Below are 16246 nucleotides of genomic sequence, written 5' to 3'. Positions count from 1 at the left end.
AGGAGACATAATGAATGTGTGCATTTTTTTCCAACACTTAGTTTATTAAAAAAAAAGGTCAGTAGGGCTCCTTACACTTGCAACCCCGATATGCACAGCCAAGCACTTACAAACACTATTGACTTCCCCTTAGTTCAGAAATTTTGCATCATGGCTGTATTGATTGATTTATTTATTTTCAGGTTCAGAAATACACAAGGGAGAAGAATGAATAATCTGGCAGTATGTTTTAGAGATTAGCATGGTAGAATTCTCTTGTAAAGATCAAATAGGGCCATACATACCTTCTGGTTTTGATTGCTGTATCACAGTGATCGATGCAGCAAGGCTATATCAGACCATTAAGCATCTCTTGTTCCATGAGCCATTGCTAAATGCTTCAGAACAACGTGCAAGATACCCTGTAGACAATAAGAGTTGGAATACGCTGCCCAGAAAGTATTAATCTTTCCAGTCTTCTCTTATAGCCTGCATCATGAAGATTTATATCCTTTTAAAACAAACAGAATCCCCTCTTTCCTATCTAAGTCACCATCTTTTTGTTCTTGCAAGAAACAACATTTTTATCTTCAGAACACGATCAATTCTGTTAGATGTTTTAGATGTTTAAGCCTTTCAACTGAAAATCTGTGTATGATACTAGTACTGTAACAAATCTTCGGGGCTTCAGTAGACTTCCTCCTGTGCGCACAGCTAAGCATATGTCTAAGGATCTTGATGTACTGTGACCTTAACGACTGGAACAAAACTGACACCCAGCACCTGAATGGCATTTCCTAAAGTTATCAAAGTTTTGCAGAATCTCGTCAAACTGTATGCTTCTGATGTTAAAGAAACAACTAAACAGTATATCTGCTGCTTCATCTAACAAGTTTGCTATCCTTTGATCAGCTACATGCAATCCATGATATCAAATGATTACTTAAAATTTGTCTGACCCTAACAGAATTCTACTGTATTTATAGCGACTATATTCCTCTGAATTTTTTCTTAAATTTGGGGATGCGATATTTATTTTTTAGAGTAAAATGTTCTGTTTCTTAAAAATAAGTTTTACAAATAAACAGGTTTGCATAAAATAAATAGTTTTGTATCAACTAACAATAGTTCTAGAAAGTTTATTATAAATTAAAATGCTTCTGACTCAAATCGGAATTTTAGGCAATGGCAATAAAAATGTATTCATGGTCTATCAATTTGATCTAGCTATAGAAGATAACAGTTCTTACCAGGAAAGGCTACTTAGGAGTTATGCATTTTTCTGTATCATGGCCAAAGTAGGAGACAGCTGTAAAACTAGTCGGCAACTTCAGATCTTGGTGTTAGTATCATCTGTTCAGTGTCCATTTAATAATTTTTATTTTGTTAACAAGTTGACAATGTCATCAAACAGTTCAACAGTTTATCTCTGACTTTTCCATTGTGCAGCAGCATCACCTGCAAACAATTTGGGTATAATGACAGTCTACAACAGATATTTCTAAAGTTAGAGGAGTTAGAGGCATAAATATATTTAGTTTTTAGAGCACAAGATAATTTTTTTCTTCCATATTTAAAGTTTAGAATATAACCTTTTTTCCTGTGCCTTTCTTCATCCATGTTACATAAAACCTTAACAGCAGTCAGTTAAAAAGAAAAAATATAAATATTTTTCTCAGAAATAATTTTTTCTATATTTTAAAATAGAACATTAAAAAAGAATATTGAAAAAGCTGTAGGAAGGTCTGGTTTAAATCTCTGTGAATTAAAGAATAGCTTCACAAATGAGATGGATCAAAGCTCCATTATGATTCAGCTCCTCAAATCTGTTTTCCCCTATCTTTGCTTTTGTATGTGATTTAGCTTTCTTATATCACCCTAATTCATAGTTCTTCTATTAGCTTCCTTAAAAATTTACTCTGCCAATAGATTTAAATGTCATTAGAAATATACTCTGTATCCTGCCTGTGTTCTTTATTTCACTTCATTATGCTTATCTGTGTATGTAGATTACTGGGAGCCCCTCTGTGTCTTTTGTCATGTTTATTCCCAAATATAATAGCTTTCAAACTGATTATATAACTGAAAATTGACACAAAAAGTGATTTGGTGATTGGTGACTGATTTGGTGATTTGGGACATTGCCGTTCAATACAAATGGACAAAAGATGTCATACCATCTCACAAAAGGCGCAAAAGAAGAAGCACTAAAATCTCTATTACAGAGACCAGGAAAGAGTTACGGGAAGTTTGTCACATAAGAAGCCTGATGCAGATCTAATGGTGATTTTTGATCTTCCAAATAATAGTGTTCCTCTTTAGTTAAAAGACCATCCATTTTTTTCCAAGTATAATAGATGAGTTTCTTTCCCTTTATATCTACCCATCAACTTTCTATCTTAGTGTCTAACAGTTCACTAGATGCTAAAAGTTGCACTTAGTAATGAAGATACATATAAGTTATTAGAGTTTTTAAAATATTTTAAACTGAACAAACAATGTATCTCTAAAACCAGCTTTTTTTTTTGCAGTCTTCAAAGGTATTCCCACCAGTCATTCTGAACTGTTTTGATATTTAATAGAGTAACTAATGCTATAACCTTTTGTACAAATACTGGTAAAATTACTGTTTTGTCCTGTTTCTGATGTAAGGTTATAACACCCACATATGTCAGGGAATAGTATATGATTGAATATGCTGTATGGCAAATTTCCCTGAAATGTGTATTCTAAGCACAGAACTGCAGATACTATCTACTGATATGGAAATATGAATTTCAAAGTATACCTTTTAAAGGAATTTATATGATAACTGTATTAGTTTAATTTGCTGCTAATCCTTCTGCATTTTTAAACCAGTGTCCTTTTAGAGTGGTAAGAAATTCTGCGGCTCCTCAGGCTTTGAAAATGCAGTCATCAACTCTAGAAGGGATTTGACTTGAGGAGAAAAGGTTTAAAGCAACTGGGAACAACGTGATAGAAGTCTCTATCTGAATTCATTCTATGTCTAGTGTCTTGAGAAACAGTAGGCTCAGAAACACAAAACAGAAAACACAGATGAGACAGGGTAGCATCTGTTTATCCTCAGAGCCTCCTGCTGTGTTTTCTGGTCATCTTCTTGCTTGTCCTCAGTCTCTGTTCCCCATTTCTCATCTGGGTCTTGCAGCCTGGACATGACTGGTGTACTTATATTTTAAAATCTAGATTTTAACTTCTTAACACACATTTGGGGATAGGAAAGGGGCCCCTGGATACAGCAGGAAGAAGCACAAAAACACTGTTCCTTCATTTTTACCTTCATTTTACCTGTCAAGAGTATGATGTTGAAGTTCAATAGGAAGGATCTGAATCTTCTTCATACCGTTGGGCACTGGGGCAGAAAAATCCCTTCAGCTAAGATGAACTGTGTTATTCCCCTAGCTGTCAGTATTTCCTAAGTGAAGAAGTACAGCTCCACATGCCAGGCTTCAAGGAGCCTCAGCTGGATTTCCTCTCTCAGGGGTCGATGAATTCTCTTATTTGAGCACCCTTCAGCAAGATTCAAAAGGTCTCTGCTTTCCACTTTCAGCCCCTCAATGTGTAATATATTGGGGTTGTTTTTTTCTCAGTAATGTAATTCCATGAAAGCTGAAGCTGTTTTTTAGTAACCTTACTAAAATGTAAGTTATTGGAGTTTTGTTGTTGTTTTTTTGGTTTGTTTTCCAATTCATGGAGCATAAAATGCCGATCTGAAACGTGTCATGCCCAAATTACAAGTCAACCCATAAAGCTCTTGATTGTTTGCTGATAAGAATAAAAGGAGTGGTTTATATTTATATATTTCCTTGAAGGAAAGGTACTAAGAGGGAAAGATTGCTTTTTTGCATTCACTTTGATACTTGAAAGTAAAAGTGTTTTTATATATTTGGAAATATTTGACTAACATTATCTAAAGGTTTTTTTATGATCTGGCCACGTGATAGAACTTTAATGTGCAGTAGACAACTATGAAGGAGAGAACTGTGTTTAACTCCAGTAGTTTCTCCAAAGCTTCATCAGGGATCTCTGTTTATATTCATGGTTTACCTTAATGTCACCAGTAGTCCCATTGTTTTAAATTCTGTGCTGACCAAGGCCGGAGAAGTTTTGCATGGTCAAACCTTCCACATGTGTTACCTTATGCTGCTTTATTCCTTGATTTGAGATAATATGCAGAATTATAGAGTGGTTAGGGCTGGAAGGGATGTTAAAGATCCATCTAGTTCCAATCCCACTGCCATGGGCAGGGGCAGCTTACACCCTACCAGGCTGTTCAAAGATTCATCCAACCTGGCCTTGAACACTGCCAGGTATGGGGCATCCACGCCTTCTCTGGGCAACCTATTCCAGTGTTGTACCACCCTCATAGTAAATAATTTCTTCCTAATGTCTAACCTAAATCTACCCTCTGTCAGTTTAAAGCCATTCCCCCTTGTCCTGTCACTACATGCCTTTGTAAAAAGTCCCTCTACAGATTTCTTGTAGGCTCTTTTTAGGTATTGGAAGACTGTTATAAGGTCTCCCCTGAGCCTTCTGTAGACTGAACAAGCCCAGTTCTCTTGGCCTGTCTTCAGAGGAGGAGAGGGCTCCAGCCCTCTGATCATCTTTGTGGTCCTCCTCTGGATTTGCTTCAACAGGTCCCCATCCTTCTTGTATTGGGGGCCCTAGAGCTGAACACAGTACTGCAGGTGGGATCTCAGAAGAGTGGAGTAGAGGGACCTCAGTCTGCTGGCCACAATCCTTTTGAGGCAGCCCAGCATAAGGTTGGCTTTCTGATCTGTAAGCAAATGCTGCTGGCTGATGTTGAACTTTTTGTCAACCAACACCCCCAAGTCCTTCTCCTCAGGGCTGCTCTCAATCAATCCATTCTCTCCCAGCCTGTGTTTGTGCTTGCAATTGCCCTGACCCAGATGCAGGACCCTGTGCTTTGTCTTGTTGAACTTCATGAGGTTTGCCTTGCACAAGTCCAAGTAGTTGACATCAGTTTTTTACCCTTATTTGCTAACACTTTGGCCCCATCATAAAAGACCATGAAATGTGTCAGGCATGATTTGCCCTTAGTGAAGCCATGATGGCTGTCACAAATTATTGTCCATGTGCCTTAGCATAGTTCCCAGGAGGATCTGCTCCATGGTCTTGCTGGGTACCATGGTGAGACTGACTGACCTGTAGTTCCTTGGGTCTTTGTTTTTCCCGTTTTTTTTAAAGGGGGTTATATTTCCCCTTGTCTAGTCAGCAGGAGCTTTACTGGACTGCCACAGTTTCATAACTTCATCCACCAGTTCCCTCAGGACCCTCAGTGCGTCCCATCAGGTCCTATGGACTTGTGCACCTTCAGATTCCTTAGGTGATCTCAAATATTCACTAAGTTTTTCACTGACTTTAAAAGTATTTTTCTATGTTGATGCCCATGTCTCCTTCCCTGTAGTTTGATTTACAGGACTGTTAATAATCTGCAGAATTATTTGGATTTTAATACCTTTTCATTGCTCCCTCTCCCCAGTGTAATAAAAGCAAATCAAAACAAAATCCGATTAGCTCTTGAGCCATAACACACTATTTCGTATGTATTTCTGTTGTCTTTTACATGGGGAACTTGAATGTCGCTTTTCACTGAGATTTACTTATTTTTCAATGAAATCTGTAACCGTGTGTTGATGTATCCTGGAAAACCAGTCTTTGCTATGCTGAATTCAAATGGCTTATAGTCAGCTTCCCACTTACAATTTGCTCATGCCTTTTAATAAATCAATGATATCTCTCTCTTTTCTCCAACGTAAGTGCCCAAAGCTTAAGGGAAGTAAAAGCAGCTTTTCTAGGCAACTTTATAGTTCTGTGTGCATGTTCTTCTGCTCTGTATTTGATACTCAACAGATATCTGGGGCAGTTGAAATTGATTTTGAGTATCCTGAAAACTGGTCTTGGATATATCTTTGTATTTTCTTCTCTCTGTGGCTCTCTGTGCTTTCTCTTTTATTTTTCATACATCCTACTGAAGCTGTGGAATGGTTAGACAATTACATTTCTAATGGATTACTTGGGTACTGGAAAAGCCAGAGGATATTTGCCTTTTCACCTTCAACTCTGTCATATACAATATAGGTGGTTCTATGAATCTTTAATTTGAGTGAAAGGCCTGTCTGAGTATGATTTCAGAGTAAGAAATCACTTTTCGTTTCTGAATTTCCTGGATATCCGTTTTCCTTCCTTGCTTTTTAAAATGTTCATTGAACATTTTCAGCCAAACTGAAACCTTTGACAAATCCTGACTCCAGTAACAAAATTCATATTGAATTTTTCTTCTTATTTTAAAAGAGAATTTTATCTGTTTGATTTATTTGACATTTGCTTCCTCCTCCCGCATGGTTGGATCTTTAGGGGCTGTGTTGTCTGCAATATCCCTCAAGTGATCAGACTTGCTGGCACTTAACAGGTAATGAAAGTTCAGGTGTGATACTGAAAAAAAGTAAGCAATAATTTTTCCTATATTAATTAATTCCATAAGAATTGGTGTTGAGCTTCAGATTGTTATGCTGGAAATTAAAACTCCAAGGTCAGAAAAAGCAAGCTGTTTGTTTTATTGTCAAGGGAGCAGGAGCCTGTTCCCCAGTCAGCAGTAAAACAATTTATGGGAAGAGTATTTGTTTCTCCAGAAGAAAATAAAAACTGTTTGCAGGGTTTTGTAGCTAATGACAGGATGGATAAATCATGTACCTGCAGAATTCCTGGTGTACAATAGATACAACATTGCAGGAAAGAAATCATGGATTTGATAAATGTCCTAATCCCATAGTGAGGTTTACAAAAACATGCAGGCCCATCCACAGGAGTTAGCTGTAGAGTGTTATATTGGGTAGCTTTGCAGGATTTATAGAATTATTCCCAGTGGCCAAACACATTTCATAAGCACATTGCATTCAGTAAAGTAAGCATTTTGTGGATGTCAAGGCTTGTAATATGCATGTGGTGCTGCAATCAACAGTTCCGCCTACTGTAGCTGTGGGAAGAGATCTGACTTTTTCTCATTTGTTGGAATTGTAGGAATGATGGGCCATTGGACACTTTTTAGTTGTTCATAAGCATCTCCTCCGGTATGTGAGTCTGGATTGCACTCACTGGTTAATACTGCAGGCTTGCTTAGATTGTCAGCCAGCTTTTACTCTTGGGATTGTCTAAAAGAAGTTGTATATTGCAGATCTAGTGTGAGGAAAATAATATGTATCCAAGACAGTGGCTGATCTATTGTGCAGGGAGTAATTCAATATACATGTAGTAAACAGATATATCAGAAAAATAACACTAAGATACTGCAGAACGTAAGTGAAACCTACCTTTGGGTATTGTAAAAGGGAAAGGAATTCAAGTGTTAATTAAATAATTACTTTTCTCCCCAGACTATCAAAAAGAACGAGTTTCACAAAAGATGTTGGCTGTCTGTAAAAAGTCCCAATTTGGCAGGCTAAATGCTAAAATCAGTCATTAATCAGTACAGGTCTTAAACTTGTGTTTCAGTCAGCAGTACATAGGTCCATATAAAAACTAATGTGTATGTAAAGGTGGTTTGTTGACTTACACCAAAACTAGTACAAGAGCACTCTGTACCTGGGAGTGTGATCCTAGGAAATACACTTATCACAGTAATTATTATTATTATTTTAATTGTGCATCATCCCCTTGTGTTTTCTATTTTACCAAGGGAATGCTGCAAGACCCAAATACTGCCATGTAGTTTGTAGAAAAGACTTCAAGAGTGCCAACTCATATATGAGAGAGGAATTTTTAGACCTGGTGAAATTACTGCTTTGGAGATCTGCCAAGATCAGAGACTTAGTATGATGTGTTTTATATGTAATCAACAACTTATGGTAAGATTAGTGTTCACCACTTTCTAATCTGGCATGAAGTATAGAATCATATCAAAGAGACATAGAAGGGTTTGAGTTGGAAGGGACCTTAAAGCTCATCCAGTTCCAACACTTTGCTATGGGCAGGGACACCTCCCACTAGACCAGGTTGCTCAAAGCCCATTCCAGCCTGGTCTTGAATACTGATTTGGGATGGGGCAACCACAGCTTCTCTGGGCAACCTATTCCAGTGTCTCACAGCCCTCATAGTAAAGAAGTTTTTCCTAATATGTAGTCTAAATTCACCCTCTATCAGTTTAAAGCCATTCCCCCTTGTCCTATTATTACATGCCCTTGTAAAAAGTCCCTCCACAGGTTTCTTGTAGGCCCCTTTCAGGTATTGGAAGACTGTTGTAAGATTTCCCCTGAGCCTTCTCCAGGCTGAACAACCCCAGTGCTCTCAGCCTGTCCTTATAGGAAGCCTCTTCTTCAAGTTCTTCGCTTTTCTGAGTTGTGTGCTCAGCAGCTCCTGGTGGAAGAACTGCATTTTCTCGTCACTTTGTATGGATGAGCAGTGTGTGCATTCATGGGAGTATTGGATTGAATGATTATTTTATACAGGTGGCTTATTTAGAAATCAGAACTATGCAGGTCATCTTGTAGTGGGGTCTTAACAAGTGTTATCTTGCCAGATTTTACTGGGAACAATCAGATCATGCTCATCTTGGGTTAACATAATGCTTCACTACTTTAAATTGTAACCTTGGTGTTGTAAAAGGCTGGAGTAAATTTAGCAGATTAGAGTGAGTTTTATTTTCAGAAAATAATTATGTAATGACCTACCATTACAAGGTCATAGTTAATGCCCTTCTGAGGTTGGTGTGACTTAAATTTCTCACAGTAGATTCAGTAAATGTTATTCTGAACAGAAGAAACTTTGACGTGCCCTTGCTTTTTTCAAAGTGAAGGAGATGAAGGTGGAGGGAGAAGGAGAGGACTTGCAGTCAAAATAGTCACTGTGTTCAAACCTAGATTAAAGGTTTAAACTAGACCAATATGAATCCCATCTAACAGCAAGTATTTTAACCCCAGTTTCATTTTTTTCAGATAACCTACCAAAGATAAACAAAATAATATCCTTTGGAAAGTCTCCTTTCACTTTTACTTCTGTGGAAGGAAGACATACAAATGAGCCCTCCAGGAGCATGTGTGTCCCAGTTACCTAAGGCTGGGTACAACATGGGTAAACAAAACAAATACAAGTTTCTCTTATGTATGCAATTTTACTTTTCTTATTCTAGAGAAATTAGTTTGAGGCATAGGAGCATTTCTTATGACTTTTATATGGTCTTTGCACTGAGTTTGCATGCTGAGGTATTGGTGGTGGTAATGCTTTTGGGGAGGTTTGTGTTTGCAGAAATTGGCTGACATACAGTGATCTCTTGCCTAGACAACCATCAGTTAATGGCAACTTTTGATTACACCCAGGTCTTCCACATCCACTGCCAAGAGACTTGAAGGCTTTAGGCTGAATTGTCCCTGGCCTGTCTCTTGTTAGTAGCTCTTTGCCCCATGGCACTGATGTGAATGATAAGATGGCAGAAAAACAGGCTCTTCATGGCCTTTTCCTCAAACCATGAAGGCCTTCATTTTTTCAGCTCCCCTGCTCATTCTCTGTAAATACAAGAGCAATATTTCTTACTTCGCCGAGGAAAAAAATGCTCTTAGGATTCAAGTAACAGTTAAAAGTACAGCATGAATTACAGTGTTGAGTCAATGGAAATGACAGCAATTCTAACCAGACAAGTGTGAAAACCATATATATTTTGTTTTCAAGTCATAACTCCAGGGAAAAATAACAATGAATGGCAGACACATTTTCTAGAATACGTTCCTCAAGTTATTTAGCTAATTTGGGGCTGATTCTAAAAAGTCTCTCAGTTTATGAATAGCATTCCTGTTGGGCACCAGCTCTGGTGTAACTCAGCTCTGCTGGTTGCGTCCTGCAGGCCTGGGTCCCCTTCAGTCTGCTAGCGAGGAGCCTGCTGAGCAAGCTAGCCTAGAGAGATCATTCCTTTCCACCTACTGGGAGAGGGCAGATGGGCTGCACAACCTGGGTTTTGGCATGATGTGGGCAAGCACCCAGCACTCTTGAGGCTGCTGGATGAGCTATAGCCTTACGTGTATGCTGAGATATGAAATACAGCCTCAGCATTTCTCTGTGGTTTCATTGGCATGTTGTTTCTCTCAGTTGATCCTGTTTTTCCAGGTACAGTCTATTGAGTTTCAATCCCATGTCTGGAAAAACAGTGTTTCTCTTAAATTTGGTCATGTCTCTGAAGTTTTTTCATAAAGGTTATGAGACAACTGATAAACTTGAAATCTGCAGTGGCCAAATATTAAGAGCTCAGCTCTTACTGGAACAGATGGAATCTGGTTCTAGTCTAAAAGATTTGCAAGCCTTAGTGAAAGATTATGCTGGGAAAAATAGCAGCATAAAATTCCTCTTTCCTGCTAGTAAAATAAAACATAAATCTACAATATATTCCATGTTTAGTTTTCATAACAATCCAAAAGGAAAAAACCACCCTCACTCCTCAGTTTCACAATTATCACAATCTTTAAGGAGTCAGACTTGCCAGTTTATTTTCTCTGAGCAAAAAAGCAAATGCATCATTTTAGTTCATGGGATAATGTTACAGGGCAGCTATTTTAATTTCTGACTTTTCCAGGTTATAGGAAAACTGATTTCTATGGGAACAGTAGTATTTTGTAAAGCATCCAAACTTTTAAGAGCATAGAACTGTGCTTTGCATCATGATGTGATTCAAATACAGGCATGTAGAATTCCTGAAAACATTATGTCCATAATATCAGTTTCTCTAATTGGCCTTTCCCAACTTCTCTAATAATTTTGTCATCCAAAATAAGGGATGACAGATCCCTTGAATGGATAAGGGGAAGAAGGTTGGCAGCCTTTCTAACACAATTCTTTTCACAACACAACCCAGAAAATGCAGCTGAAGACAGAACCATTATGTAATCAAAATCCAAGAGACTGGAAGCAGCTCAAATTGTGTGGGCTAAGAAAATGACATCGTAGCTCTAGGAAGTTGCTTTTAAAAGCTGAGGTAGTAGGAGGCTGAATTCAGATGTTATTTACACCTCTTTAATCCCACTTGTCATCTTTTATTATTATTTTTTAAAGCCAGCGTACGTAGAGTGGTAACATAGAGCAGCATATTTGGAGTCTCTCTCTTCTATTGGTGTGCCAAAGCCAATAATAATCACAGCACTTTGGAATACTTGGCAGAAGGGTGTCTGATAGATGTAGTCAGTCTTGCAGTTGATATGATGCAGCATTTCAGAATTATCACATTTTTCCCATTAGTTTACTGCATGATGACTCTGTATGGCAAGAGTGGAGAGTATGGGTGTGATGACAGGAAGACTAAGGCTACAGCACAACTATTTATGTTTATTAATGTCCTAGTCAGAGTGTGGTTTATTCACATACAAATAGGAAGGAGTGGCTGTTAGCTCTTATATCTACTGTAAACTGCTTTAAAAACTAGAAATGTTGCAACAGTCAAAAATCTAACATTCGCACAGTGCTTTGAAGATAGAAAGTGCTCCATAATGTTCTCATTTTGTCACTACTGGACTTCACACATTGGCTTTTAAAAAGAACTGTCCAGGGTTCAGCAGTAGCAGTCATGAGCTGAAAGCAGTTAAGCTCAAGAAACAGTAATAATACTAATAGTTCTTTGCACTTCACTCATGCTTATGTCCAAAAGCATTCAAAACTTTTGCAAACATGAGGAAAAGGTTAGCCTAAAAGTTTTAAAGTAAGGTTATCCATATTTACAAGCCAGACAAATTAAGGCATAGAGGGAAAAAGGGTTGTATTTTAAAATATGCTTAGACATTTAAATTTTACTGATATCAATTTCAGATTGAGTCAGACCTTTAGGGTATAAAGGTACTGGAGTAATTTATTCAAGGAAAAGAAATTTTTCTCCTAGCTTTTGTAATATGTGTTGTTTCTGGCAAAACACAGCAAAAAGGGCAACAGTTCATTTTTATTGTAATCTGAGAATTTTCTGCAGAAGTTATCTGAGAAAAGCTGATCAGGTTGTTTGAGGAGTGGTAGCCATGGTCTACCACTGACAGCCTGAGAGACATAGACAAGGTTATGGGGAGAAATGATACCTTTTATTGGATGAATCAAGAGGTTTAGGGGGAAATAGATGCACTTTCAAATCCTAAATAAAAGCTTGTTTGCCACAAGATCTGTCACTTCGTAGTGGCTACCTTTGCTGGCTGGCAGACACCCACCTGGTCGATCTTTCACCCCCCCTTCTCAACAAAACGGGAACAGAGAATAAGGGGGAAAAGCCCAAGATAAAGAGAGAGGGATCACTTAGCAATTACTGTCATGGGCAAAAAAAAGTTACAAGTTGCAGGAAATGAATTTATTGCCAGTTAAAGTAAGTTTGGATAGTGAGAAGCAAGGGCAAATTATGACAATGCCTCCCCCTACCCCATTTTCCCAGGCTCAGCGTCATTCTGTCTTGAACTCAACATGTTGACTTTTGGGGTCCCTGATCTGATGCCTCAGCTGTTCAGAGAAGAGGGCTCTTCTTTCAGAGACCTCCCTCCTATGGCTGCCAGTCTGCCCTGAGGGGGAATAGGGTCTTGCTTACTACCTCCGCATCCTGACTGACCTTCACAGGCAGGACACCCACTGCTTTCTTGGTAGTCTGAATGGCTCACAATCTCTCATGTGCCCCCCGTGAGGTGGGAGCTGGGTGGAAGGAGCAGAAAGGAGGCAGAGGGGCTCATCTCTGTGCTTGGATTCAGCACTGGGGCTGAGCCATGCCTCCAGCATGGTGGTAGATACAGGAAGGTGTTTTGTGTAATACAGAAGCAAGAAATAAAACTCAAAGGGCAGAAGGCTGTTCAGCATCTGAGGCAGGCTGTTTAAAACCTAGGCCTATTCCTGTTCCTGTTCTCTAATAGAGGAGCAAACATTGGGCACGTCTGCATAGTGCTAACAGCATGTCCCTCCTTACTGTAGTGGAGTTCACTGCCACAGTGAAAAATAATCAGTCAACAATTATCACAGCTGACAATTCATCTTCACATCCCACCAGCCACTGATATTTTCCACTGGTCCGTACAATGCAGACCCATCAGAAATAATAGGAAGGAGTGAAACTATTGTTAGGATACAGCAGCTCAGTATTCACAGAATATTTGGCTGGGGATGAGCTCTTCAAGAGGAGTCAATAATCAGCCATGCTGATCATGTTTATAAAGGGGAGAAATTTACATGGAGAAGTAGATTATGGTTAAACCCCTACTTGGTCTGTCCAAAACAAAATCCACCCTTCATCTCTCATGTAGAAGCAAGTCTACCAGGGCCCAGAAAGAGAGATTTGCCTTTGAAGAGTGATCTGAAAGATAAGTAATACGTCAAAGGAAAGAAAATGCAGTTCCTGGTCCTTGGGGAAAGAGGGTAAAAGGGGAAGAGGAAAAAAAGAAAGAAAAAAAGAAAGAAAAAAAAAATCCCAAAACATTAAAACCGTTAATATTTTTTTTTCTCTATCGGTAGCCATAGTCTCTTTCCTTTGATTTGTCATGATTTAAATTCATACAAAAAAAGATTTGTTTCAAATAAGGTCCTTTAAGTATAGGGGCAGATTTTTTTTTCCCCCTAAAGCCTTTTGTAAGAACAAAGTAACCACTTGTCACACACAGTGACTAATGAGAGTTCAGTGTGGGTTTTAGTGTTCATTCCTATGCTTTGTGTTCAGCTGGTCGTAAGTTAAATCTTTAGAAATTGCACCACAGGAATCCTTCTCCTAGGGGTGGGGGCGGTAGGCGAATCTGTTGAGATATTGAGAACTGGTGAGGGGAAACTGCTCTTTTCAGGCTTCCTAATCGGTGGTGCAGGAAATAAACACATGCAGGAAGTTGTTTGGCCTTTTCTTGAACTTAAGTTTATACAGCAGCCGATAACCGAGGAAAACTTTATGTACTTAAACTTCTGAAAATTAAATAAAATAAAGAAGGCATATTCAGCATGGTCTGTAGTTTATACAACCAGCTAAATACAACATTAAAAACTTGAAAGATTATACAGGGTATGTATTTTTATAGCTAGAATGTGTCCTTGAAATCTTTTTGCATGTCTTCTCTCTGTCCCATCTTCCATTTCACTTATCTTCTCCCAGTGAAACTGAGCTGAAGCATTGAAATGAAAGTCATGTTTACAAAGCTGTTTTCTCTGCTTCTGCATCAGGCTGTACTCTTCCATCCTTTCCTTGACCTTCTCATTTATCTTGTAAGTACTTCGGGGTAAGGATGGTCTTGGATTGTGTGAAACACCTTGTTCAATGGTGGCCCATATTGATATTTGGTTAATGGTACATACATCATGTATAAAAGTTGTCTTTGAAAGAAGGGTAAAAATAAATGAAGTGTCATTCTTGAGTATAGCTTTTGAAATTGATAGCATCAATTTACTAACAAGGATATTTGTAAGCATTTCTAAGAAATATTGTTTGTGTTCATATTTCTCAAGCTTTCGCTGTGTTACTCAGGTCACCGTCAATTTAATGCTTTAAAAGAACAATTTCAGGTTTATAATAATTACAATTAATTGGTGTAAATTTGCATAGGATGTTGAGATCACCTTTGCCAACAAAAACAAAGTGAGCAAAATCCACATGAAGAACACAGTATGGAGGAAAAAGTACATTTGTGTATCTTTGAAGGCCAACCTGAATATCTGCTAAAAATTCACCTCTGATGTATCTTCTACTCTTTTAGAAAAAATATTTGCCTTTTTTCCTGCCCTAATAAATCACCCCTATCAGTGCAAGCACTTATTAGGAATATGTCTTATATAAGAAGAACTTGAAGCGGAAGAATGCAGTTAAAGTAAAATGAGAGGAAGCCAGAAAGAATGAAAGTGAATTACACATCTGTAGTCTGGGTTACTTTCAGGTGAAGTTATTGAATTGACTGTTTTCTTTTTCCTTCTGCATTTTAAGGAATTAAAAAAAAAAAGTATGATGTTTCACAGTCTGTTGAGGATTTTACATATGTGAAATGCAGGGGCATCTTTGTGATGGCTTGACCTTCCCTAGCCACTAGATGGGATTTCAAGAAATATATCGAAACACTGGCTCCAAACTGCCATTTACTGTAAAATGGACATACCTGATCAGGAGCTCAATAAATGTCAGTATTCAGTTCATTATAATAAATAAATAAATATGGAAGTTTCAACTACTAATCTTCCAGGATTGTACCCTCTACAGGTTTTCAGAACATCCCTTTATCTCTGTCACCCTTTGCCTATTTGATTTACATCCCAGCCTGAAGTCTCTCATCTGTCTTTCTTCTGCACAGTACAGTGATACTGGTTTCACTGATCTCTTTGAAGGAATCGATTTTTTGCTTTTCCTTGTTTCTTACAGGAAATATTCAGGTTCGTTCCAGACCATATGGCAGTATATGTATGCACAATGATGATATGTAGCTGCATTGTTTATATTTTACCCTAAAAGCTATTTTTACGTTGCATTTCTTTCTTTTTTGATAGTCCAGCTCCACAGTGAGAACGTACCAAAACAGTAAATCGAGAGTGACCATGAGCCCTGGCTTTAGCTCCCAGTGGAATAGCAGCCAACCTGCTTGGAATACATACACCTTTCCAAGAGCAAGCTTGCACTACCAGTCTCATGCTAGCTACACCTACTGTGCTGGACATCCTGCTGTAAGTAATTATAACCTTTTCTGAAGTTACCTGAATGAGCTGTATGATTCCCTGGGAGGTGGAGGTGCTCAGGCAGGGGCTGACAATTCAGCACACTTTGCCAGTACTTTCTGTGTCCCATGGCAGTCAAGACAGCTCATGTGTACTAACCCTAACTAGAAAACGTTGGAATGAGTCAAAGACATAAGAAAATGTGAAAGTTTCATGGCACAGTAGTAAACCACATATTTTTGTATATTTAGCAATCCTTCTCCTCACATGAAATTATTATTGTGTGCTTAGGTTTCAGTGTCAGGAATGTAGGCTGGAAAGCGGTATTAGTGATGGCTTCTTTTCTGTTTCTGGTGAGTCTGTTGGATGAATGAATTATTCTTTCTATTTCAGAGATTTTAAAATGTATGGATGAGTTAGTGAAGGAGGGCATCTCTTATCACTAGATTTGTTAATATTCACTACTTTATCATTAATATAATCAGTGGTGAAGATGCAATCTTGTTGCTAAGCAAAGATTACTGGTCTTATGTAATTTTCATGAACTGGTGGCCAGAAAGAATGGGAGGGGGGCTCACTGTTTTTGTGTGTTTTAATTTGACAGCCATGAGAGGGTCACAACTGA

The 16246-nt window shown here is 38.3% G+C and overlaps 1 protein-coding gene across 2 annotated transcripts in view; it reads left to right on the top strand.

Moving 5' to 3' along the window:
- The window catches only part of RBMS3 (RNA binding motif single stranded interacting protein 3), a 742307-nt gene that overhangs the window by 212945 nt on the left and 513116 nt on the right, over positions 1–16246 (top strand). For both annotated transcript variants that reach the window (XM_061362639.1, XM_061362642.1), the window contains exon 4: positions 15457–15630. In XM_061362639.1, coding sequence (XP_061218623.1) covers positions 15457–15630 — 174 coding nt within the window. The remainder of the gene's footprint in view (positions 1–15456; positions 15631–16246) is intronic.

Source organism: Neopsephotus bourkii, unplaced genomic scaffold (genome assembly GCF_033783945.1).
Source record: "Neopsephotus bourkii isolate Nb327-2 ecotype Australia unplaced genomic scaffold, CSIRO-AGI_Nbou_v1 NB_1132, whole genome shotgun sequence".
Classification (NCBI taxonomy): domain Eukaryota; kingdom Metazoa; phylum Chordata; class Aves; order Psittaciformes; family Psittacidae; genus Neopsephotus; species Neopsephotus bourkii.
This window is presented reverse-complemented; position numbering and strand designations above follow the sequence as displayed.